Source organism: Dipodomys merriami, unplaced genomic scaffold (genome assembly GCF_024711535.1).
Source record: "Dipodomys merriami isolate MVZ:Mamm:240054 unplaced genomic scaffold, mDipMer1.0.p SCAF_177, whole genome shotgun sequence".
NCBI classification, from domain to species: Eukaryota; Metazoa; Chordata; class Mammalia; order Rodentia; family Heteromyidae; genus Dipodomys; species Dipodomys merriami.
In genome coordinates, this window is record NW_027203126.1 from 2,022,401 (window position 1) to 2,049,396 (window position 26,996).

Consider the following 26,996-nt stretch of genomic DNA (forward strand, 5'->3'; position numbering starts at 1 on the left):
CAGATAAACCAATCACTCTAAATCCTAAGGCTCTCGGAGCCTGGGTATGGCAGCTCGAGCCTGGCATCTCAGCCACGAGGGAAGGAGAGATCGAGAGCCAACAGAGCAAGCACGTGAGAACTTATCTGAAAAAAAGAACCCAAAGCTGGAGGTATAGCTCCAGTGGTAGAGTGACTGCTTAGCAAGTGTGAGGCCCCAGGTTCAAATCCAGGTACTGCCAGCTAAAAAACAGACCCTTATTAAGTTCAAAGAGCATTGGTAGAGGAAGCCCGCTCACTAGGTGCCGTCTCCTGCTTTCGCCAAGGCACCGTAGACTGGTGCGACAAAAACACCAAAAACCCGTACTGAACTCAGTCCACAAACCCAATATCCTTGACCATCCATGACTCAAAGTGTCATGAAGCAAGGAAGAAATTAGCAGAGCGTGATTACAGAATTCAGGGCGAGGGGTGGCAGTGGGAATTTTGCCCACACTTGAATGTTCATTGTCCTGGGACCTTCTGTCGTCCTGCCAGTTCTGTGGTCACAGTGTCACCGTTGTGATCCAGATGAGGCCGGTGACGTGTGAACTTCAGCAACAGCCTTCCCAAAGACCCAGACTTGGTCATGCCAGTGATGAAAAATATGGCCACTAAGGGACCCGGAGGAGGTCCTGAGTCCCTCGCCACCCCCTGCAGACCTGGCAGGCGGGCGGGCCGGCCAGGCCCTGCACACTGCGAGCTCACGGGTGGGAACCCCCTGGAGCCGCTGAGCGCGGCTCTGCTCCCTCAACTGTAATGAGCAATTCGTCTCTCAGCCTTGATCCGCTGTCAGCAGGGCCGACACTGACTCCGAGTATTAATTTCTCCTCGAGCTGTCTTACATTGCAGTTGACAGAGGGACCGAAAAAAAACAAAAAGAAGTTGATTTGCTGGGTCCTGATGCCCAGCACCCAGCTGCTTTTCTAAGTGGTAGAGCTGTGGGGAGAAAGAGGCCCCTTCTTCCCTCGAGAAGCAGATGTTGCTCTCCTAATGATGCATCTTTCATTTCATAACCCTGAACTTGACGCCTTCCTCCTCTCGTGCTTCCTGCAGGCATCTTTGCTCGCTCGCTCTAAAGCAGCCCGGTGGACACGTGGCAGAAAGACCCGGGGACAGCCCGGATCTCTTCATCTGTCTGTCACACACTCGCCCAGCTCATGAATATGTCCTCTTGAATGTCCCATACGTTTTGCTGATTGGATTTTATTCAAGGATCTGTGGTTGGCAGCAAGCAAAATGCATCTGTAACTCCTCAGGTTTGAAAAGCCAGTGAGAGGAAACCACCGCGAGATCCACTATTTTCTGAGCATCTGCTTCTTTATGTTTGCCTTCTTTCTTCTGGCTCATTTTATTGCCTTACGCCATCCATCATGGTGGTACCCAAAGGGTGGTCCCAGCCCTGGAGTTTATTAGACCCTCATCTCCAGAGTGGAGGACCAGTCTCTTAGGGTTCAACTTTTACATTCCCAGATAAGGAAAAATAATCCGTGCTGCTCACATCAAAGTGTTTCCCGCTGGTCCAATCAACTGTGAGGTGGAAGATGGGACCTTGTGTGTGTGTGTGTGTGTGTGTGTGTGTGTGTGTGTGTGTGTATAATTGCAGAAAGAGAAGCTGTATTAGCAGAAGTGCAACTAGATTGAAATCCAGCCACTTCCACTTCTGTGTGTGACCTTTGCCAAGTTACTTAACTGCTCACGGCTTCGTGTTTCCCTTGCTTCTCTCCCAGTAGGGGCCAGCTTGAGCTGTATGTGCTTTCTTGCCTCAGACCCCTTCCCAAAAACGCTCTTCCCTCTACCCATTCAACCTATGACCAGCGCTCTGCGCCCTCTCTGTATTGTGCTCCTTACGCTGGCAAAGCCTCCTGGGATTGCCCCACAGGCAGAGATGCTCCGCCTTGTTTCTTTTGTGCCTCAGTGACCGAGGTGCGGTGAGTGATGGGGCATCAGGCAAGGCCTAGTGAATGGGTGGATGTTCACAAAGGGCTGGAAGGGGCTGGAGACGTGGCTTGCCCAGATGTGTAAGGCCTTGGGTTTGATTCCTAGGAGGTCTGTGTATGTGTGTGTGTGTGCGCGTGTGTGTGCACGTGCACACGCACACACGCATGCACATGGAAAAGGGGAGTGTGCTAGAAGACCAGGACAGATCTGCATAGAAGCAGATTCTCCTGTTGCTTTTGACTGGTGGCTGCAGACTCCTCCGTTCTTCTGTACTGGGAAGATGGCTTCAACAGGAGCAATGTCACACTGAGGGGAATTCAGGGACCTCACAGCTCAGCTCACCCAGACCCCAGAATCATTGAAAATGAGCAAGGATTTGGAACCAAGGATGGAAAATGAAAGCCTTTAGGACTGAGTGACTTGGGTCTAAAAGAAACTGTTGTAGGAAATATACTTTATCTTAAAATGGTGGAGGGGAGGGGAGGAAAAGAAAAGAAGCCTTTTTGACTTGAATGGGAATTTGCATTGGCCATAGTGGCAGATAGATTGATCGCCTGATGGACTGGTGGTCACTAGATATAAGCAAGCAAAAAAGTCTGCCTGGCCTGGGGTACATCTGTGTCTCCCATATTTCCATTTTAGACACCACTTTCTGGGTATGTGTCATGTCTCTATAACCACTTGTAGTATTAATTACTTAGTATCTGTCCTTGAATAGTCACATTAAAAAAAAAACAAACAGGGCTGGGAAGGTGGCTCAGTGGTAGAGCACTTGCCTTGCATGCATGAGGCCCTGGGTTCGATTCCTCAGCACCACATAAGCAGAAAAAAAAAGCCGGAAGTGGCGCTGTGGCTCAAGTGGTAGAGTGCTAGCCTTGAGCTGAATTGCTGAGGGACAGTGCCCAGGCCCAGAGTTCAGGCCCCACGACCGGACCCCCCAAAAAAACAAAAACCAGACAAGGTAACAAGAAGCCTTGATGCCAGCATCTAGGAAGAAAGCCATTATTGCATGTCACAAGGAGAAGGTAACTAGACAAGCAAGTGTCACAAAAGAGAAAATGGCGTCATTCCTTTGCAGCTGGGAATCTCGCCTGCGTGACTCTCTCAACCCGAGGCCTGCTGTAGTTGTTAAAAGGGAGAATGAGAGTGTGAGAGGTGTGTGAAAGATGGAACCCGTGATGTAATCAACTGCGCCTTTCTGCTTTGCAAAAATTAATAAAATGAAAAGGGCAGTAGAGAACTTTAGAAACAGCCGTGCTCCCACACCGTGGCTTCATGCGGGAATCTGTACAGCTCCAGACACTCATCTGTGATGCCAGGCCCCTCCCTCCACCCCTTGGGAGGCCAATGCGAGCCCCAAATCTGATTGGGCAAGGGAGACGCCGAAGCGTTCCTTCCATCGCTGAGGTTTTATAGCCAAATTCCTATTAGACTTTTGCAATATGAGTTTCCCAGCCAGTGAATGATGATAAACATTTAACAAACCATTCGGAGAGAGAGAGAGAGAGAGAGAGAGAGAGAGAGAGAGAGTCCTCATTTAGAGTGTTTGCCAGTTCCCCAGGTGTAAATATTCCCAGCCTTAAGCCAGGCACTGATGGCTCACGCCTGTCATCCTAGCTACTAAGGAGGCTGGGATCTGAGGATTGTGGTTCAAAGCCAGCCCAGGCAGGAAAATCTGTGAGACTCTTATCTCAATGAACCACCAGGAAACCAGAAGCGGCACTGTGGCTGAGAGTGCTAGAGCACTAGCCTTGAACAAATGAGCTCAAGGGCAGCGCCCGGGCACTGAGTTCAGCCCCAAAGCTGACAAAAAATAACAACAACAACAACAACAACAACAACAACATAATAATAATAATAACAGGCTTTTCAGGAAGCACTGGGGCACTATGTCTAAATAATGTTTCTCTTGGGTCCTATCAAGTGTACTAGGTGTCACGTGATTATACCATCCCCCCTCTTAAAGGTCCTGACCCCTCCCAACAGTCCACAGCATGGCAACCGAGCCCTGCAACACATGGTTTTGAGGGTACATTGAAGATCCAAGCCGTATCATCAATAACTGCCTCTGTTTCCCTTTTATTCTCAATATTCCCATGCAGCGAACAATGACATAAATGCATTAACTATAGCAAGAGGAGGAAGTTTGGGTCTTACCCCCAGAAGTAGCTGGTTACTAATGTGGCGGGAGTAGAAGCCGATGCTAATCCACCTCTGCCCTGCCCTGCTGTGGTTTCTCTTTGTGCATGGAACCCAGCAAGGCCCAAGACAGTGCTGTGGGCCTCGTGGGGTCTGGGTCAATACCTATGGATGGTGGCAGGGCTGCTGATGGCTCCAGACACAAGCTGTTGGCTGTGGTCTCCGTTCCAGCCCAGTGTTCCCAACAGCTCCAAGTGAGCCCAGGCCACAGAGCATTTGAGTATCCTCCACCTGGAAGGACGACGCCCCATTTATCATCCTTGACGGCCAATGGTGAGTGGCTTGGAGGACGCAGCGTGCGCGGTGGTTTTACACGGGATTGTTACGTTGGCATATGCGTTTGACGATCTGTGGCCTTCCACAGCAACAGCTAATTTTAGCTTCCTAGCAGAGGTTTGGCATGGGCTCCTGGTGCGTGCGTGCGTGCATGTGTGCGTGTGTGTGTGTGTGTGTGTGTGTGTGTGTGTGTGTGTGTATTTAATTTTCACCCTACCTTCAGTGCCAGAATTGGCCCCTGCTTGGTATAACCAAGCCAGGGGTTTCTAGAGTGAGAGTTCTGGATAAAGTTGGTCATCGAATGACTACTCCCATTCAAGTGCTGGCTGGGGCCCGTCATTGATTGGCACTAATACTGTAGGCTTGTGCGTGCACTGTCCGTTGTGCGCTGAAGGCCGATCCCACCCCGGGGCCTGGCATTCGGCACATGTCCGGCAAGGTCACAGCCTGCTCTCCCCAGCTGACCTCTGTCAGGCTTGGCGTGTGAGGAGGATTCTGCCCATCCCGGGCTAGAGACTGGTGCCTGGAGGGGGTTGGCAAACGCAATCAATTTTCTTGAAGCACTTGCGGTTCGTTGGAGGGAGGGCGAACGTCAGTTGTCTGCTGTGAGTCACTTGCTGTAGTTATTGGGAGAATGAGCAGCCCGGGTTTCGGGTCTGTGTTTGATCATTCATTAGCTCCCCGATCAACTCCTGGATCTTTCTGAGCCTCAGTTTGTGTGCCTATAAAATGGATCCAACAGTGCTGTCCCTTATAGGGTCGTTGTCAGGTAGCTGAGGCAGATTGCCGGGTGCTGGTACGCAGTAAGTACTTATTTGTGCTTCTTGGTGGAGTGATAATAAGAGGCCGTGTGCGGGGTAGTTACATTGCCTGTGAGGGAAAAATGGAAAGACTCTGGGTTTGGTCCCAAGTGTTCCCATTTCCTAGTGGTGAATAGAAAGCAGGCTTGTACACAAAGGGTGGTGCTAAGCAGTTAATAACAGCTATTTCTGGGGTAAGAAGAGGTTGGTTGGGGTGATTGTCAGTGACACTTCTTAAGCCTTGATATCATAATATGAATTATAAGCCATTCATCGCAACTTGTACGAGGTTCACTCTTTACGTCATCGTCTGCATATGGAGACTTTGAGAGCTGAGGAGAATAGAACCGACTAGCTGGCCACATGCCGTGGATCGTTAATGTTTCTCCGTCCCCAGCACATCAGAGCCTTCGGCAGGTGGGGCCTTCTAAGTAGGTCATTGGAGGTCATATCCTTGAAGGGAATTTGGGGAACCTCTCCTTTGTAGCCTGGCCACCATTAGGTGAAGAGACCCCTCACCTATGACCCCGGGCCCAAAGTGACAGGTGCAAGTCGGCCGTACACGGAGCCCTCGGAAGCCATCAGCCACAACAAGCCTTTCCTCCTCGCAGGTACTTCGTCTCCGTGACGGAAGGCTGACTAACACATTTCACTCCCCTAGATATTTTTTTTTTCTTTCTGTGCGCTGTGAAGGCAGGGCTCTATGGCTCTTGGAAACGCTGCTGTGTCTTTTTCTCTCGTGAGACTATTGAGGGCTGCCCGGGTCTGGAGAGATCCTATATGTTCCGCCCAGCCTGGCGTGCGGCCAGGCCTTCCTGTAGCCACGGGCCCCTTGTAAGTGCAGCACGTCTCTCTGTATCTGGAGCTGGGGAAGTGACTCCAGTTCCAGCCTCTGAGCCTTGCTCCCCCGGGTGTATAAAAAAGTCAGGGAGGTGGCTGGTGGCGCACTCCTGTAGTGCAGGCATTCCGGAAGCTAAGACAGGGGAAGGGCGCATTCGAGGCCATCTTGGGCTATCTGAACTGACCCTGTCTAAAAGGAAACAGAAAACCAGAAGAACCAACCCCAAGGGAGGGTTGAAAATGGACTGAACAGAGCCAGCAGGCTGAGATTCTTTCTATTTCCCAAGGTCGAAAGGCAAAGAGTGGGATCAACTGGGCTAGAGCGGCGTGCACGCACGCAGACAGGCTGGAGGGGCTGAGGTTCGCCCCCTGCACAGTGGTCCAGGCGCTTGCCCCCTCCATCCTCCGGAGTCCGACCACTTTGGCCCCTGCTTCACAGAGGAACTGAACCTTCACAGCTGCCCCTGCTCCTCCCCGGCTGCAGGGATCCCCCGTCTCCATCTGGGTGAACGGTGAGCTGCAGGCGCTCCGGGAGAGGTGGGACGGGAGAGACCCAAGGGCCCATGCCTGAGGCTTTGCTGTGAACCTGCAGCTCAGAGAGGGAGGGGGGTTCTGCGGCCCAGCGGGGCTCAGTATCTCCGAGGCGGAAGCAAGGGCACCTGTGCCCGTGGCCCTGCCTTCTTCGTTATTAATGAAACGCAGACAGAAAATGTGTCCAACTCAGGCATCTAGCCTGGGGCGGGGGGGGGGGGGCAGGCAGGCGGTCCCCTTCCCAGCCACAGGCCCCGATGCCTGCTGACCTTTTCATCAGATTATCGCGCTGCTCTTTCCTCCAGAGGAAAGCCAGGAGACCGGGTGTTTTCAAGAGACAATGGGAAAGTTAATCAGGTAGCTCTGCACTTGTTTGACTTCACACTCAGGGCTCTGGGAAGGCAGGGGAGGCCCGGCCTAGGAAGGAGCTGTCAATCGGATCCATTTTGAAAACTGACTCTGGGCCCTCTGGGGAAGCACCCCCTTCCTGCATCCTGTCCCGTCTACACCCGCAACACACACACACACACACACACACACACACACACACACACACACACACACACACACACACACACACACACACACACACACACCATTGGAGCCACAGCCCTTCTTATCGCCACCCTGTGGGGAAGTGGCTTTGGCGTGTACAGAGGCAGCGCTGTCTGCTCGAGGCAGGACCCCTGGCACCCCCATTATGTTTGGTGATTCAGATCAAACACAAGGCTCCATGTGCTGTGGAGAGAGAGAGAGAGAGAGAGACGCAGCTCTGGGGCAGGGCAGGGCAGGGCTCAGGAACGCCTTTCAGCTGCACCGTTGCTCTCTGGGATGGCCAGGAGCGGAGTGGAGGGGTGTGACCAGGGAGAGCCAGCAAGGGCATCGTCTAGGGGCAATGTGTCTCAAGTCCAGCAATGGTGTCAGAGCGGGTGTGTGTGAGAGCTGTGGTCGCCCCTCTCCTCCCCACTCTCCGTTCCGTGGTGGACAGCCTGAAATCGGCAGCACTGGGAACATTTACACTACTGTAGTTGGCCGACAGAACCAGTGAGTGGTTTTTGTTGTTGTTTTGTGTTTTGCTTGCTAGTTTTCCCCCGGAAAGCAGGTCGTGATGCATCTACTCCAGAGCATCAGGCAAAAGTTGGCATCCAGATGTGGGCACATTTCCTAGAGACTTTGTCCCCAGACTCCAGCGTCCTCTTACCTAGCATCTCCCCCTTACCCTTCCCACAGAGACTGCAGACACCTCCGCGTTCGCGCCTGTCATTTCTAGGCTGGCACTGGCTGCAGGGCTGGGAGGATCATTCCCTTCTTTCCTCTGGACTGCATATCTCTCAGGAAGTGTGGCTAAGAGTATGATCGAGCCTGGAGGGACGTTCCTACATGGCCGCCGTGGTCTTCTCTTTCTGTTGATTTAAACCTCACAGCGACCCGTATCGCAGGCCCATCATCCACGAGAGGAGGGGGGACACCTGGGGAGGTGAATTCACTGGATGGAAGTGGTACAGGCAGGTGGCGGCAGCCCCAGGACGTGGATCAAGGCCTGCGTGTGTGACCGCTGCCCTGCCCTGCCCCTGCCCAGTGCGTGGTCCTCGACCTGGGCGAGTCGCCTTCCCACCCTCTATCCCCGGGCAAACGCCAGCATCTGTCAGGGGCAGAAAGAGGATGAAGTGCTCTTCTTCATGTTCTCCAAAGAAACCTTCCTTGCCCCCAAAGAGAAAGCCAGAGAGGCATGTGTGTGAATTCACTGGAGATTCTGGGTTCATTATCCACGTGCTCAGAGCCTGTCTAGATGATAAATGAAACGTGAAACGTGTAGTCAGTCACCCGCATGCTTGGCCTCTGAGATGTCAGAGCTGGTAGAAACATCTGGATGGGTAGAAAAGAAACCATGCGAAGCTTCTTTTCTTTTTAAACCCCTTTCATTTTGCATATGAGCTGAGACCCCCTTCTCAGAGGGAAAATACTAAGACAACCTCTTGTTTCCGTTTTTTGTTCATTTGGTTGAGACAGGGTCTCACTAGGTAGCTCAGGCTAGCTTTGAACTCAGGATCCTCCAGCCTCAGGCTCCTGAGTGCCGGGATTACAGGTGTATACCACCATGCCCAGTTCCAAGGGAGTCTCTTTCTTGAGGTCTGGATCAAAGCTTACTCTTAAAGGAGCAGCCCTAGGGTGGGAAAACACAGCTGCTTGCAGAACAGGTAGATTCTTGGGTTTGTTTCAGAAACTCCAAATAACAGCGTAACAGCGCCTCTGATTCTACCCGAGAGACGAGCTCAGAGAAGTAGAATTGTGTCCAACATTTGGTAGCCTGACAGTGGCAGACCTGGAGTTCTAACCCAGCTCTGACTATAAAGGTGGTTGCTTTTCCTGGTATACAGGTAGATAATTCACCCAACCACCATCCATCTATCCATCCATCCTTCCATCCAGCCAATTCATCCATCTATCTGTATATCCATCCATCCATCCATCCATCCCATAACTATTCACTGAGCCACTTCTGTATCCAAGCTCTGGGAACAAGTTGGGAGCTAAGGGTGCGGTTCATGCTCCAGAGACAAATCCCTAGAGTTTTCTGGATTTAAACCCTTCCCTCCCTTCTCCCCCCGACCAACCCCAGTGGACAGGGGTACCACTTTGTGAGTCCTATTTGATTTGTGAGTTGTCTGAACTATCCACTTTCTGATGGAGACACAACTTGGCGACCTTGCTGTTCTGTACAAAGAATTGATTTCCCAGGGATGGCTGCTGCAGGGAGAAAAAGAAGGGATGGAATCTCAAGAACTCAAAGGCTGAAGCTTATGAGTTCCAGAAGCCATGATGATTAAGAAAATTGGAGTATTGGACTATTCCATATCCCCAACTAAAACTGCTGGAGAGAAGATGTTTTCAATGCCCGTCCCCTCTACTTGTGGGCGAAATGGCCTTTCCCCCACAGCAGCGGGTTCTTGGCAGACGACAGGACGTGGAGTTCTTGAGGTGGGCAGGGGGTATAGACTGCTCCAGCTCCGTGACCCCTTCCAAGAGACTTCAGAACCTCCAGTGTCATTTTGAGGGACTGTTTGGAAAGGGACCCTCTCCTGTCCATCCAACTGTGAAGCGTGTTTGGGATCACTGCTTTGTAAATGAGGTACAAGGTGTCACCTCGGCGAGGTATTTCTCTTTCTCAACTCGACATGGTATTCTGGATCCATTCCCAGGCCTTAAGTGAGCCGAGCAATTCATTATCATGACAACTTGAGTCGCAGAGCGCCAGACACCGCGGGCCCCGCGACGGCCGGCTGACATTTGGCAACTTTGCCGAGAATTTAACAACAGCGCATGATTAGATTTGATATGCTCCCCTTCATTTATTACGGATTCTGTGGCTTGGAGAGGTGTTGAACTTTAAAAACCGGTGGTGTTTGGAACGGCCTACGTGCAGGGGGTGATGCGAGGGACAGAGCCGGATGCCGGGGTGGGCAGGGAGTGGGCACTGGCTGTCTGGCGCGGTCTCCGGGTCAGCTCCGTCTCAGCCCTCGGTAGTGTTTGACAGGGAGCCCTGTGTCCTTGGCCCTCCTTGAGTTTCCTCATCTGTGTTTCCCACCGGAGACTAAAGACAGTTCAGTTTAAAATCTGTGCATTCAGAAAGTGAGTCCAAAGTTGAGAATGCAGGAAGTTGACACACACGTCCTCACACCCTTGGCTGTCCTAGGGACACCCCCTCCTCCCCCATCACCGCCAACAACCACTTCCTGGCAATTGCTTCATGCCAGGCCCTGTGCTTGGAGCCAGATGCAACTGGTGATAGTCACTAACTCGCGTAGATGGTCACACACACACACACACACACACACACCCGCCCCGGCTGCTATGTCAACTCATTCACCCACTTATCCTTCCCACTGCCCATGAGCCGATGCCAGTGCTCATGCTTACAAGCCTAGCCGCTCAGTGCTGAGAATCAGTTTCTGTCCTTAGCTAGGGCAGAAAAGACCAAGAAATACCATCTCCAAAACAAGCAGCAAAATTTTGAGCTGGGGGCATGGCTCAAGTGGTATATCACCCAGCCAAGCGAGCGAGTTAGAGATGCTTGAGTCCAAACTTTGGTACTGGCAAAAGAAATAATAGTAATAAAGTTAACAATGATTATGATTGTTTGGTTTACAGATTGGGGTCCTGAGGCTCAGAGTAGCTAAATAAGTTGCTTGTGTTTGCACAGCTAGTGAGCAACACCACACCTCTCTCTTTCTCTAGCAAGGCTGATGGTTGGGAAGTTTACATTAGCTTTCAAAGGATTTGTCTGGCTTTAAACTCCTGCAGCCCTCGCTCCAGATTTAAGAAATGTAATGTGATGTGTGTGTGTGTGTGTATGTGTGTGTGTGTGTGTGTGTGTGTGTGTGTGTGTGTGTTTCCTAAGCCAATAAAACCATCGGGCCTCTTCCTCCCCTGGGAGTGCCGGTTGTCATTTCTCCACTTGCAATTTTCACCCTTTTCTGAGCCAAAAAGGGGTCCGGGGCTTGCTAGGAAATGAGCCCTGGTGCTCTGCGAATGATAAATCTCAACAAAACAAAGCAAAGCGACTCTGCTGTAAGCATCTTCCTCTCCAAATATGGCGACTTCTCAGGCCTGGACTCGGTGTTCACTCCTCAGCAGAGGTGAGGATGCCCCCATATAAGGCTGTACTTGTGTAGTAAGCAGCCTAGACTTCCAGGCTGGTTACATGCTGGGCCCGCTCACCACTGCCTGGTTCTTTCTGCCTCTTCTCCCTCCCCCTCCCCCAATCTCCACCTTTTCTACCTCCCCTTGGGAGATGAACTTCGAAGAGCAAGAAGAGAGGAGGAGGAGAGGAAAAGAGGCGCAAAGTGATCCGATGAATACTGGCAGAGGAGGAGAAATAATTAGTGCCAATTAAGTCTGGAGTAATAAAAATGAAACGGGAGTAAGTAGCAGTGGGCATCTACGGTGGCAGAGCCGTTCCATGCCGACTGCGCTGATGATGCACAGGGCGTCTCCATGGAAACCCAAGTTGGGTGCATTCGTGAACTCATGTTAATTATGTGGGGGGGGGGAATGGGGAATCTCTGCACTGCCAGACGATGCCGAGAAAGAGCAGGGGGGAGTGGGCGCCCCCCCCCACACTGTATTTGAAAGTCGAGCCTGCAGTACAACCTGACTTCAGGCGGACTGGCTCAAGAGTGGCAGACCCTGTGCTCCCAAGTCCGAAGGGGTAATTTGTGATTGGTTGGCGAAGTTGGTTGGCCTTGTGTGCTGCTGGGCTCCCCAGATGCTCCTGGGAAGCACCCCAGGACTCCCAACTCCCAGAACAAAGGGGTTAATGGCTGTTGATAAGGCTGCTCTATCAACACGGGGTTAATGGCTGCTCCAAAGTCTTTGCTATAATGGATTGCTCGGCGTAATTAGCCTCGTTTATTATCCTCTCCAGCCATTACTAGACAGGGAGAATGAAACGGGCCCAGGAATCCGTGCTCGGGGGCTCACTCCCTCTTCTTTGAGGAGGAAGGGACGAGGTGCTGAGATGTTCACACACCATACAGTTCTTCCATTTGAAAAGCATCATTTGACGACTTCTTAAAAAAGCGTCTTCAAAGATGTATGTAACCACGGCGCATGCTTCAAGGCAAGCTTGGGCAAAAAAATAAAAAGCAGCAAGAACCCATCTCAACAAATGAACCAGGCTTAGTAGTGTTCCCAGCCGTGTAGGAAGTCCTGGAAGTTGGAGGTCACTGTCTAAAACTGGCCCCTGAAAAAACTGTGAGCCCCTCCTCGAAAAACAACTAAAGTCCATAGGGTTGGAAGTGTGGCTGAGTAAGAGTGATTGCTTATCAAATGAGAGGCCTGAGTCAGACCCCAGTATTGATAGACAGACAGATGGAGAGATAGATAGATCGATCGATCGATAGATAGATAGACAGATTAGATAGGCAAATAGGTAGTAAACAGATAGACAATTGGATAAGTAGGTAGGTAGATAGAAAGATGGATGGGTAGGTAGGTTGGTAGATAGATAGATAGATACATACATACATACATACATACATACATACATACATACATACATACATACATACATACATAGGTTAATAGGTAGATGCATAGACAAATAGGTAGGTAGGTAGGTAGGTAGGTAAGTAGGTAGGTAGATAGATAGATGGATAGATAGATGGATAGATAGATAGATAGATAGATACATACATACATACATACATACATACATAGGTTAATAGGTAGATGTATAGACAAATAGGTAAGTAGGGAGGGAGGGAGATAGATGGACAGATAGATGGAAGAATAGACAGACAGACAGGCAGACAGATAGATAGATGATAGGTATGTAGGTCGATAAGTAGACAGATGGATAAATGGATAGGTAAGTAGGTAGACAGATAGATAGACAGACAGACAGACAGACATAGGTAAAATGGAGTAAGACCATCTTCCCTCTAGGGGTGTTTGAGGGTGGGATAGTGAGGGCCCCTCTTCTCCCTGGAGGGGTGGGGTCCCCTGCCTATATACCTGCCGTCAAGAGTCTGCCCGTGCCATGTGAATTAATACCAATGAGAAAATATAGACAATGATAACAAAAGCATTTCCTTTCCTTAGATGTTTATGCATTGAGCAAACACCATGTACATCTTTCAGTGTCTATTACATGCCAAGGAAAAGTAGATCCTTTTTCTCATGTGCCCCATTTTTAGATTCACGCCCAGTCTGACCCGGGTCAGCTTGGCCTGGGCTGGAAGGGCAGCCTGACCTTGGCTGGAGGAGTGACACAAGGGACAGAGCGCCTGCCTGCCAGTGCAAGGCCCTGCGTTCAAATCATCAGTACTGACAACAAAAATGAGGTATCTGACGCAACGCCAAGAGAAAAAAAAGGAGAAGAAAACAAAGAAGGCAAAAGCAATTAAAAGAGAAAGGACGGAGGGAAGTAAAGGTCCTCGTTCTCAGTGGGAAACAGACTAGAAAACTTTTGTTTTCATGGCAACCACAAGAAAAACAATAAATTACTAAGGCGATGTCTTCAAGGACACTGGAGAGCTGCCGGAGCGAAGGAAAGACTTTCCTGGGGGGGAGGTGCTTGAAATCATGAAAACCATCAAACAACACTAAGACACACATGCACACACACTCAAAACCCTGCCATCTGGGTCCAGTCACAAATGTTCTTCAGAATGGCAACAAAGAAAAGGGCTTTACACACACCACACACTCACACACACACTGTACGCTGGTGTACTCACCAGAACGGTTAGAATGAGTACAGATGAAATATTCATGGGAGCACAGAACTACTGAAGCACTCTCCCACCATAGAACTCTGGTAGTTTTGGGTAAAACTAAGCAACCTCCTCTTCTAGGACCAGACTACTCCTAAGTTAAGACAATCGGCTTCCTAGGAAAATTTGTATGAGGCTGTCTAGGCAGCTCTTCTGGAAATCATGCAGTCGGGCACATTCCGCATGCCCATCTTTGACACACTCCATACACAGACTGTCGTGTATTCACGCAATGGGATGTGGGCAGGACTGGCAGCGACTCAGCGACACCTTGGAGGGAGTCCTGAGATTTAACAGTGGGTGGAGAGACAAGCCAGACACAAGAGCGCGGCTTCACTACACCAAGTCCACCAGGGAGCACCACAGATTGAAGAGGAAAGAAAGCAGCGCAGTGTGAAGTCCAGGGCGGGGCAGTCTTGATGGGGCATGGAGTTCAGGGACTCCTCTGGGGTGGTTGGGGTCTTTCTTCTCCTCAAGGTGGCATTTACATGGGCAGATAGATACATACAATCCAACGGTGCTGACTTGGGATTTAAATATCTCACTGCATGGAATTTGCATCTCAAATAATCATAAAAAAAGAAAAAAAGGTCCCTTTTCATACTTTCCAGGATCAACATCCAGTTCTTAATTAAGGGAAGACATGTGTTGTAAGTCTGTATAGAGGGACAGAGACACAGATACCGATGTGTAGTAGGCATTTAAATGAACATGGGATTTGAACCACGATTCTGATAGGTATATGGTAGCCCGGACCAGTTTTGTTTTAAACTGAATGTCACCTGGAGTGTTGACTTCTAGATTTATAGGCACATGCTAGCTTTTATTATTTTTTTGAAAGGTGAGATCTTGCATTTATACCCAGGGCCAGACCCAAGCAGCGAGGCTTCTACCTAGCGAGGGTTTCGGGCGCGTACCTCCTCCCCCGGCTTGTTGAGGTAGTGGGGGTCTACTAACTTCCTTTTGACCAAGGCTGGCCTGGAATTGTTATCATCTTCCCATGTCTGCCTCTCACACAGCTCAGTACTTCATTCATTTTAGTGGCCACACACTAAACAGTCCACAATGTATGCACGTGAGCCTTATGATTGGGTTTCTCTCTTGATGGCAGATTCCTGCTTGCGTCCTGCTTCTTCATACTAACATTGATGTTGATGGACTGGATCCCAATTGGTTTGGCCCTGTCAAAATTCTGCTTGTGCATAAATACATATATAATATATATTTATATATATACCTTATATATATGTAAGGTTAGTACTTAAAAGAATATGGGGCCAACACTTAAAAGTAGAATGACATTATCTATTTCTCTGTCATCTATCTCTCTATCTCCCTATCATCTATCTATCTATCTATGGATTCAGATTATATATAGGTACTCTATATAGTTCTCTGTCGGAGTGTCCAGTACACCTTGGGGTTACCCAAGCTACAAGGCTTCTAAAAGTAGAGATTATCTTTATCCCCAGTTTGCAGATCAGGAAACTGAGGCTTGGGATGAGAGATGGTTTTCCTTGGGCTGTACAGCCAGGAGACAGCAGAGCCAGGGCTCCTGCGATGCCAGAGACACTGCAGGGTGCGCAGCGACTGCCGCGCCCTCCCCACGCTGGACGGAGGCTTGGATGCCCTTCAGGTTCTCCCTAGGACTCTAGTTCTCGGCAGAGGGTGCCCACACCAGAGCTTCTCAGAACTGGCGGAGTCTGTTGGCTTGCATTGTTCTGTTTCCTTAACCAGACACACAGAAATTTCTCTGCTGGCCTGAATTTTGCCTCGACTTGAGCACGAAGCCGAGGTCAGAGTGCGTCCTGACCCTGAGAGGGAATGCACAAGAGCCCTTGGTCACGCTGGGCGTTGGTTTTTTTTTAGGGTTTTTTTCCCTTTGGTCTTGAACCTGGTTGTGGCACCTGCTCCCCTTCCCCATCTTGAGCCGGTCCTCCGCTTTGTTGAGAGCTAGACTTTAAAATGGAGAAGCAATCTGTCAGAGCATTGCCTGGGTTCCATGAATGAGAGGTAACTTCATATGAAGTCCTTCATCAGCTCTACCCTTCTCCCTTCCCACCACCATCCACTTTCGGGAAGCCCTGGGCTCTGTGCCAGAGCCTGGAAGAAAGCCTTCCTTCTCTCTGTAAAGCAGAAAGGCGAATCTTCAGAAAACAGCCATCATTTATGCTGAAAAATCCCGACACATACTCTTTCCCCGAAGCGGCTGCATGGCGGGCCTGTCATGACTGCTGGAAACGCCCCTGTGATCTTCTGCCTCTGCTCGCCAGTATCATCTGGATCACTCTGCTATCAATCTTCGCTAATGATCTATTTACCCAAAGCACATAGTTCCACACAGACGCCCATTATGACCCAGGGCAGACGGGAGGACATTAATGAATCCTAGGGAGAGCACCATGGGTCGCAAAGGCTGGGGTCCCTCTGTATCTAAGTGGGCAGGCCGGGTAGCATTTTTCTTTTCTGCTTTTACACAGATGCAAGTGTTGTAGTAATTAAAGAAGCCGACAGAAGCACAGGAAGAGGTATAATGCATGGATACTGTTGGGTGTTACGGGAAGGGAGAGAGGAAGGGAGGGAGAGGGGAGAAGGGAAGGAGGAGAGACAGAGAGACGAACACACAGATTCAGTGCACAGCTTTCAATCTCTTGGTGAAATAAAAATGGCTTTGTGGGAGTCCCACATTTTGATTTCCCTTGACTCAGGCTGGCTGCTTAGGAGCCTCTGACCTCTGCCCTGACCCCTTTCTTCAGTACCCCGCGCCCCATGTTCAAACTTAGCAATTAAAGACCTTTGAGAACCAGGAGAGGGCATTTTTCTCCAAGAGGATATAAAACAATGCGGGGTGGGGTCTAGCTTTCTCACAGGCCAATTAGAGGGTGACCAGTTTACAGGATGGCTCCAAGCTGTCACCCAGGGGAGGACTCTTTGTTGCTCGACATTTTGAACAGGTTCTTTTAGTGTCTGCCCCGTGACCGCAGCATTTGATGACTTAGAGAGACTGTGGGAATGGCTACCACCCAGGAGGAAGCAGCAGCAGCACCAGATCCACCGCTGTCTGCAGGGAAGAGCTTCCTCTGTGGAAAGAAATCTAACCAGAGCTAGGAGACAGGCTCGAGTCCAATCACGTGACCTGAGCAGGTGGCCGACGTGATGTCTGGTGTCTTAGGAAAGGACACTTCCTGGGGGAGGGGCTTGGGGACACAGGCTGGCTTGTGAGTCACCTGTCAGCTTCGGGGGGCTGTAGATGAAGGATGGCGGCTTTGGCCTTGGGGAACAGGACGGGTGCTCGGGTGCTCAGTGGACAGCCCCAGGACACAGTCAGCTTCCCAGGGCGGGGATGCCTTTTCCTTTCACCCATGCTCCCGCCCGGTGGGAAAGTCAGGCTGCCCCTGGGGAGGCATTCGGCACAATGCTTGAATGTGTGGAGTTTTCCTTGTGACCCAGATCAGCCACCAGATCATTGTGACTCTGTTTCCTGCCACTTCCTAGCCCCATGTGCCATCCCCAGGACTCCCCTAGAGAATGACACATCGTTTTTCCAATGCCGTGCCATCTTCTGCCAATGTGGGCGCTGTGGGGGGAGGTCTGTCTGGGATGTATGTAAAACAGCACCCAAAGGTGCTGACCAAAGGTCATACATATCTCCATTATGGATAATCCAGTCATTTTTGGGGGAGGGAGGGGGACGGTGCCAAGTTCCTTGCATATCTATGCAAGTGCTCTGCTACCTACCCTGCCCTGTCCCTTTTGTGTTTTATTTTTTTGAGACAGAGTCACACTAACTTTTGTCTGGGCTGGCCCTGCCTGACTCCTGGGGAGCTGGGATTATAGCCCCTCCTCCTGCAATAGACCTGGTCTTCCTGAATACTATCTTAAATCTTCACTAGACTCAATGTCAGCTGAGAGACCCAGCATCAGAGAGAGGAGACAAAGGATCTCAGGTCACAGAGAAAGGCAGGTTGCATCAGAATTAGGACGCTAGAATCCCAGAGTTAGAATGATCTCCTCCCGAGGTCTGGGTGCTAAGTCCATTGGCTCTGACAGGAGAGTTGTACAAGGAAGGTCTAAAAATTGGGATCTTACAGGAGCCACTGGGGCCAAAGCAAGGGGGGCTGGGAAGGCTGGTGGTGGTTTGGGAGCAGGGAAGGAGGCCAGGTGGGACTGAGGAGGCAGCGGGCGGCCCCGGCCCCCCCCCCCCCCACGCTCCTCAGCCAGGCAGAGGCGCCTCCCACTCCTGTTTCCATCCGCCCGGGAGGTCGCTGGACTCACACATTTCTGGCTCTCTCACATTTCTTGCTACCGTTCCACCTTCCTGAGTCTTGAGAAGCCTGTGTTTAAAAGGTCTAAAAATATCAGCGAAGCGGTTTGATTAGAAGAGGGAAGGATTAGCTAATAAGCAATCACAACATAGGTGACAGTCATGTGCTAATTACTTTTTGGCTAGTTTCTTCAAGGGCTCTTGGAGGTGGAAGATTTTAGTCATGGTACCCTTCTGATTCCTTTCCCTGAATGTGAACAGAACAATCAGCCTGAATCCCGTCATCTCTGGAAATAGTATTTTAAACATTTTAATGTTTGATATTGAAGGGGCGCTGGCTTTGATCCCCAAGTAAAAACATGAAGAGACAATACGTATTGAGCACCTACTATGCCCCCGAGGCTTTTCTTAGCCTTAGGTCATCAGTGCTCCTAACAGCTTCGCAAGGGTGGAGGGAGAGGGAAACTGAGGCGTGGAGAGTGGTCTCCCCCAAATCACAGGACAGTGTTTATGAAGCAGCTAGCATGTGCTGGGAATTCTGGGGTGCTACCCACAGGCTTAGGGGACCCTGATGCCATGAGTCTTGGGGGTGGGGCAGATAGCAACATACACAATTGTGTCCTTGTTGAAGCAGAATTTAAAGCTGCTCAAGGGATAAGATGCCCTACTTGGCACGCAGAGCTGTCCTTGGTCCTGACAACAGAGATTAAAGACCAGTGAGCCTGTCGCCCTGTCTCCCAATCCACCTCCCAGACTGGGCTCTGGGATGTAATCAAAAAGGGGGTGGCCACCTTCTTCAAGGGGGTCCAAGCCTAGTGGTAAGACCAAACCAGAAAAAGCAATTACAAAGCAGGATGGATAGATAGATAGATAGATAGATAGATAGATAGACCATATATAGATATACACACACACAAATATTTGGTGGGTCACAGCTTAGATTCAGAGCAAACTCATTTAACTCAATATTTACCCAAATTCTTCAACCCAATTAAGCTGTTTACAATGATCAACATCCCAGAACCCCAGCCCTCATTAGCTGGGCCTATCTTCCTCTCCATTTTTTTTTCTTCCTAGCATGACTTGGTAGTGTACTGACCCTAGATCAAAATACTCCTTTCCAGGAATGTGATCTTAATTAGGAATGGTTTATAAATCTTCATCAAAATGGCATGATTTAGAAAGAGAAGTCTGAACCACATAATAGTTTTGTTCCCCTTCCTTTCCTCCTCCCTCCCTCCATTTATCTGCCAGAAACATGACTGCATATTTTAAGCAGAAATTCAAGAAAATTCACATGTCCTTGTCTGAGGTCACGGGCAGTCACATTCTGGCCTACTTTCCCCTAAAGTTGTTCCTTTTCCTTTTTCTGCTAGAGACTTCTTGACACTTTAAAAATTGCTCCTCGAGATGCCCTGTTCAGAGAGACCCGTGGCTCCTGTGTCCAGCTGCCCCAGCCTGGAAGGGTCGTCTTGGTAGCATAGGCTCTCTGGGGCTTCGGGGTCCTGAATTCGAATGTCATCCCAATCGCTTGCTTGCCTGGTGTCTCTGGGCAGGAGGGTCCACTTCACTGAGGCTCAGTTCATGCTCTGCAAGTCGGAGTTCAGGATCACACTGGCACCTCAGGATCGAGGAGTTTATTTGAATAACATAGACAAAGCACCTTGCCAACAAGAGATGATCAACACGTGGTAGTTGGCATTTTGCTCTCAAGAGTTACGTGGCAGTAAAAGAGCCCAGAAGTTTCCACATTAGGTTCTGGGCAGAGGAAGATGAAGAGATGAAGAGAGCAGAGAGGTGATGATGTGTGTGTGAAGTCACACAGGGAGAGAGACAGAGACAGACAGACAGACAGACAGACAGACAGACAGACAGACAGACAGACAGACAGACAGACAGAGCTAGGAGCCAGCTCTTTTGCTTCCTGACCCCTTCATCCAGGACTCTGGGAGCATCTGACCATAGAAGGCAGGATTGGCTCTTTCTTGGAAGGTCTTGAGACATGACCCTGAACTTTTTGTATTCCACCGAGACCACAGGCTCCTCTTTCTGTCTCAAGCAGAGGTGGCTTGGCTTTTGTGTTAATTAATGATGGTCTGTGAGACAGCTAAGCCCCCAGGGACCAACGTGCTCAGCCAGGCCTTAACTGCTCATCTACAGTGTGGGCCGAGGGCTGGGCTGCAGCCATGGACAGAGCTGGTATATGCCCCATGCCCTGCCCTGTGCCCTGCCCTGTGCCCTGCCCCGTGCCCTTGAACAGTTTCTAGTTTGCCAAGGAAGACAGCGTTTTGAAGGAGGAGCTTTGTGGTACAAAGGATGGCTGGGCCCTGGTTTGGAAGGAAAGGCTTCCCTGGGAAAATGACAGTTAATGCCACAAGAAGCCGGTGTGCTGGGAGGAGGGGAGGACATCTTGAGAACTCCCATTAGGGAGGGACTCATGGATGAGAGAGGGGCGTGGCCTTGGGGAAGAAGGCGGGGCCACGTAGCGCATCCTAGGCCTCCCGGCTGGACCTCCAGGGTGCTGGAGAGGGAGCGGGCGAAGAGGCACGGGTGCTTGACTGGGAACATGGCGGGTTTAAATGAGGGAAGGTTTCGTCGTCTGCTCAGAGTACAGCTGGAGGGAGATGTTCACAGCTTTTGCGGGCCCTCTGTGCGTGGTCCTTCGGCAAAGGTGACTTGCCCCTCGGGACACGTGCTGTGCTGCTGGGACATGTCTGGCTGTCACACCCAGAGGACCGTGCTGTCGGGTTGGTGCTGTCCGGGGATGGTGGTCAGTGCCCTAGGATGCCCCTCAGGTCCAAAATGTCAACAGTGGGAGAGACTCTGCCCTGCCAAGACTCAAGTCTTGGGAAGCCGTTAGCACATGAGATCCAGGCAGCTACAGCCTTCATTTGATCGAAACACTGTCGCTCTGTCTATGCAGAGAGGGAATGGAAAGACTGGCCTGTTGGAGCTGTCTCGGGGAGAGCTGTGGGAGATGGGTGCTGAGAATGGATCTGTGCCTGGGAGGATGGTGACCCCCTCCACCCCGCCGACCCACCACCTCTCCAGGTCAGGAAGTAAGTCCTAGCTTCCCCACACCCCTTGTGCAGTGTCCCGTTCCACTCCGCGTCTACACCCAGCCAGCATTTGAGATTCAGATCCGAGGCCTTCATTCACCACACAGCTCCTCCCGCGACAGAACGTGACTCTTTCTCCAAACTCAACTCCATCACCCGTGGATTTAACCAATCACAGATCCAAAAGAAATAGATATTTGGGGTAAAAAGAAGTCATCTTCTTACTGAGCACACACAGACTCTCTTCCTTGCAACGATTCTCTAAGCGACCGGCCCTAACAACTGTCTAAATAGCCCTCACCTGGCCATGAGTGTTGAAAGCAATCTAGAGATGATTTCAAGGACGCGGGAGGATGCAGATGAGCTCTGTGCAAACACACTTTTCTACAACGGGACTCGGACACCCAGGGGATTTGTATCTGTGGGGAAGGGGGGTTCTGGAGCCAAACTCCTCAGGGGGGTAAGGGTGAGGGGAGATTGTTTCCCTTTCTTTCCGGTACTTGTTATCTGCCGTCTCGATTCACAGTTATTTATGAATATCGTCTCTGATCCGACTGTGGGTTCCCTGGGAGAGGACCCCAGGATTGATTCCGGTGGGAGCCTCCAAACCCTCTGTCATGTAGTAGGTGTTCAATAAAACCAAAGCAGTCCTTCTGACCACCGAACTGCTGTCCCCCCGCAAAAGTGCCCACCACCCCGAGCCCCTCCCAGAACTCACCCCAAATGTATAATCCTCCCCGCCCCACAACTTTGTAAGGCCCAGAAATCCCAGCCCACCGACCCCCGGTCCTGCTGGCTGCTCATCACACACCATCGATTAAGTGAAAACCACCGGCTGCATAAATTCCAGTTTAAGCAAAAATACGTGACATTGCTGTTGATCCGCTTAAGAAATGTTTCTCCACAGAGTGGGCAAGCAGGAATTTAGAGGGAGAATCGCCACCCTTGCATAATAGGAGGTGTCCTATCACCGGCGATGATGGTCTTGAATTTAGCTGTCAGAAAGATTCCCTGGGGGGAGAAGAAAAAAAAATACCTATTTTTACTCAGTCCGAGGAAAGTTTAATTGGCTCCTGTCAGGTTCTGTGTAAGTGCTACTTCCTGCTGAAGGACCCATTACCGATCCGCGCAGAGCTGGAGTTTAGCAGCCGAGTTGGTGGAGGCCTGGGTGGATGAGGCGTGGCTCCCCTCGTGGCCCTGCAAAGACCTGTCTCACCAGAATGTCCACGAGCGGATTCACCAGCACAACCCATCCCCCAATGACTCAGTTTTAAGAGGGTGGAACAGGAGCGGGGAGACAGGAAATGAAGGCGGCGATGTTCGGCTTCCTCAGTCTCTCCTGGTGTCACGCCCAGTGCTTAGATTGGTGTCCATCACTCTGTGTCTTGGAATTAGCACTTGGTACAGACTTGAAGTTTTGTAAGTCTAATACTTAATAAGACTGACTGAATGATTGATTACAAGACAGAATGAATGGATGGATGGATGAATGAATGAATGGATGAATGAATGGATGAATGAATGAGTGGATGGATGGATGAATGAATGAATGAATGAATGAATGAATGAATGGACACGCCAACTGTGCAGTTCTGCTCTTCTCTTGGCCCTCGTAGCTTTTTCTTTTTTGTCGGTCATGGGGCTTGAACTCTGGGCTTGGGCGCTGTCCTTGTGCTCTTCAGCTCAAGGTGAGTGCTCTACTGCTTGAGCCACAGTGCCACTTCTGGTTTTCTGAGTGGTTAATTGGAGATAAGAGTCTCTTGGACTTTCCTGCCTGGGCTGGCTTTGAACTCGATCCTCAGATCTCAGCCTCCTGAGTAGCAAGGATGACAGGCGTGAGCCACCAGTGCCGGTCTTCCTCGTAGCTTTCTGATGGCTTCCCAGGCACCACTGTGGACAGATACCCTTGAGCTTCCTAAGCCAATGCATAGGGTTGGGATGAAAGATGCGTTTCTCCTTTTTTTGGGGGGGGAGATGCCTTTTCTGAGATTAGTCTCTGCCACTGTGTGACTTGGGGGTCCTCTGGTGTTTGGCTTTCTGTGACATTGTGGGCACCGGTCCCTGTGGCTTAGCCAACCCCACGCTCATCTCTAGTGCCACCACCTTCTCTCTGCCCTGCGCTCCACAGTCACATCAGCAGTTACTGCCCTGTCATTCTTGCTGCTAGCCAAGAATGGCAACCTTGCTCTGGAAAATGAGATGGAAGAGGGAACTAGCTGGCCAGGTTCTTTGGTTTTCAATGCAGATGACTATTGTTCTGTAGTTTTGTTTTTCCTCTCCCTGCTGGATCACGGGTGTGATGTCTGGAGCTGTGGCAGCCACTTCTGTAATCGTGAGGGAAGAGCTCTTGAACCCATGCCCATTGTGAGATACAATGAGGCTGAACTTTGGTTTTCTTGGAGCGGGTTTGAAAGAGTGAAGTTCAAAGCCCAGCTCTGCTCCTTGCTGGCTGGGTGCTTGGGAAAAAAGAGCCGCGCGCTCTGAGTCATGGTGTGGCCATCTTCCTTATGAAGAGGTAGCAGAGCACTGTGGAAAGTTCTGGAACATCTCACACATTTAGTGAAGGTTTGGCTCAACCTAAGGCACGTGGTGACGATTCTAGTCCTAGCTGTTGTCTCTGTCACAGCCGAGCCTACTGCTAGTTTTATTTTCCTCAAAAGTCAACCCAGCCCTTTACACTGCCTTGAGCACTTCGCCACTTGCTAGCTGACCCCAACAAGGTTAAGCCGTGCCTTCTGGCGGCTCTAAAAGTTCAAGTTCAGAGACATGTGACTCTGGCCGATGGCCAGGGACACACTGGGTTCGACGATACGTCCTAGGAGGTAGATGGAGGCGGAAGGATTGTGTTGCGTGTGTGTGGTCCTCAATTACCCAGTGTCCCCTGGTCCCCATTTACCCAGTATCCCCTGGTCCTTATTTACCCAGTATCCCCTGGTCCCCATTTACCCAGTATCCCCTGGTCCTTATTTACCCAGTATCCCCTGGTCCCCATTTACCCAGTATCCCCTGGTCCTTATTTACCCAGGATCTCCTGGTCCTCATTTACCCAGTGTCCCCTGGTCCTTATTTACCCAGTATCCTTTGGGTGCTTTGTTCCCACCCCTTAGCCCCAGAGTCTGCTCCACTGCCCTCCCCAAAGGAAGGGTTGCTCTGCCCTTACGCTCTCCCTCCATGCCCTTCTTCTCTGTCTGCAGGAAACTGTCTCATTTGCTTACTTAGATATGTGGTTTGTTTCCTCCCAACACACACACACACACACACACACACACACACACACACACACACCACCACCAGCCTGAAGTAGTTGCCCCTTATCCCTGTTCCCACCATGCCCTGATACTTCATTACTAATCACCTTGCACCATCATCATCATCACCAATATCGTCATCAGTATTAGTATCTGTCTCATCCCTTTTACCCCGCAGCCCAAACACATTCTTCTATATAGGTAACATTCTTCAAAACAAGTCTCATTTTTTTTAAACATAAAAATCAAATGCGTAACACATTACAGGGATTCAATAAATGGTTGCTAAATGAACGAAACTGCAATAAAACGAAAATCGAGGGCGTACTTCCGTGGTGTTTGAAATGGTTCTAGAAGCTTCAGCACGCATAAAGTCACCGACGCTCACAGCAGGCCTCCTCTGGGGAGAGGGGGAGGTCTTGGTCCACGCATTGTACAGATCACAATGCAGAAGAAGAAACACGTGGGCTGCCAGGCTCGGGGCCTGGGGCCGGCCCTGGGCCAACCCTGGCCCTGTGTGCGCTGCCTCCGCTCCGAAACCCACAGCCCCTTCTGGTACTTCCACCCCAGTCTCAGCCCTTCTCCTCCTGTTTAACCCAGAGGGGCTGCTGGAGTCCAGCGGTCTCTGTGTCGCATTCATGGATGGACAGGAGAGGTAGGAGGCTGCATCTTGCAGAGCGAGCTCAGAGGGCTACAGAGCAATGAGGGGGTGCACAGACACGTTTATCTAACACTGTGGGGTTCAAAGCCCCCACCCGCGTGCACTGACTCTGCTCAGCACCCTTCCTGGGGTCTGCAAGCCGCCAGGTGCATCCCTGTGGTGGGCGACAGTGGGCTGGCCTTGCCTCTCTGCCTACCTTGGCCAGCCCGGGGCAGTGAAGACACCTGGAGGACCTAGATCAAAGCATCCTCACAGTCCTGGCCTGCCCGGACATGCTCACGCACCTGGGGATCTAGTCATGCCGTCTTTATCATCCCAAACAACAGCAAAATATCACACCCCACATACACAGTATCCAGTGGGAGCAACATGGCAGACAATTTCCATCTCCACCCTCACCGAATCCCTACACTCTTCCTACCTCCTTGGATTGCCGTTCTCATTCTTGCCGACAGGGGCAAGCAAAGGCTGGCGGCTCTCACCTGTAACCCTAGCTACCTACTCAAGAGGCTGACATCTGAGCATCGTAGCTTGTAATGAGCCTGGGCAGAAAAGTCTGTAAGACTCTTATTTCTGATTCATCAGCAGAAAGCCAGAAGTGGGGTTGTGGCTCACACGGTAGAGCACCAGCCTTGGGCAAAAAAAAAAGAAAAAAAAAAAAAGAAAAGCCAAGTGAACAGAGCAAGGCCCTGAGTTCAAGCCCCAGTACCGGCACATACACAAGAAAAAACGCAGAGACGCTAAACGACTTGTCTAACATCAAACAGCGAGTGTGTTGAACCCCAAAGCCTGACACTCTGCAGAGGCCCTGCACGGCGCTGGAGCCCGGTGTGTCTCTGCAAATAAGTTCTGTGACAGCAAAGCGTCAGCTCATCTCAATTCTTGGCTGGTGCTCTGCGGTGCCCCTGCTGGTCTCTCCCCTGTCCCTAGCCAGTGCCGGCTAACAGACGCCCCGGCTCACTGCTGCGGAAAACCAGCCACACAGGTTCGTGTCTGGATAATTCAACTACATCACGACGCGTCTCTCTCCCCCCCTCTCCCTTGTGCATCTGGAGGCTAATTCCCATTCCACTTGTCCTTGAGAACATGGCTGCAGCTACAGAGAGGGGCGGGCAGGGGGGTGGGGGGGAGGGAAAGATGGCCTGACTTACCTGTGTCGGTTGCTGTTCCTGGGCGTAGAAAGGCCACATGGCTCCCGCGCTGGGGGGACTCTGGGTCTTCTTGGCGGCTGGTACCTTGGTCATCCTGGAAATTCTTCCAACTTTCAGGGATTTTTTCCCCCACCTCCAGAATCTTCCAGCTCAGCAGTTGGTGGTGGGAAGGGTCTCGGGAATGACTCCCTGTCTCTCACGTCCCGAGTACACAGCCTTCAGAGGAGTGTGTGTCTGAGGAGCACTGGGATGGCCGGTCATCTGAGTTGTCCCCACAGCCGGCTCAGGCCGAGTCACACACGCCTGCCAGTTACCGCTCATACACCTTTTAAGAAGGTATAAACTTTTTTTTAAAGCTTTACCCCCCCCTTTTTTTTGGGGGGGTGCGGATATTTCTCTCTTAGCAGCAAAATAGAATTTGAACTGACAGATAAAATAAAGAAAACTCTCCTGACAAAATCCCCATTCTCTCTCCAGGCTCCTGAGGAAGTCAGGCCCCAGGGTGCAGCACCACCTCTGGGCCCCAACAGCCAAGGGCCCTGCCCAGTTGCCTGGCAACGGGGACGCTGCAGAGGACTTCCTCATTGGCTGGGGCTGGTGGGGGGGCGGGGTCTCAGGCAGGGCTGGGCCTCAGCCTCTTGACTGTTAGGAACCCCTAACTCCAAGTTCAGGAGTTTCTCCTGGGTTCTGAGGGCCCCGACCTTCCTCTCCTGCTGTTGATTCCCCTTTTCT

General features: G+C 50.9%; 1 protein-coding gene across 3 annotated transcripts in view; it reads right to left on the minus strand.

Annotated features, from left to right (window-relative positions):
* Positions 1–26,798, minus strand: part of LOC138829813 (coiled-coil domain-containing protein 60-like) — a 114,392-nt gene extending 87,594 nt beyond the window's left edge. For all 3 annotated transcript variants that reach the window (XM_070026339.1, XM_070026338.1, XM_070026337.1), the window contains exon 1: positions 26,265–26,798. In XM_070026339.1, the coding sequence (XP_069882440.1) occupies positions 26,265–26,357 (93 nt within the window). In that variant the 5' untranslated portion in view covers positions 26,358–26,798. The remainder of the gene's footprint in view (positions 1–26,264) is intronic.
* Between the last annotated feature and the right edge of the window lie 198 nt (positions 26,799–26,996).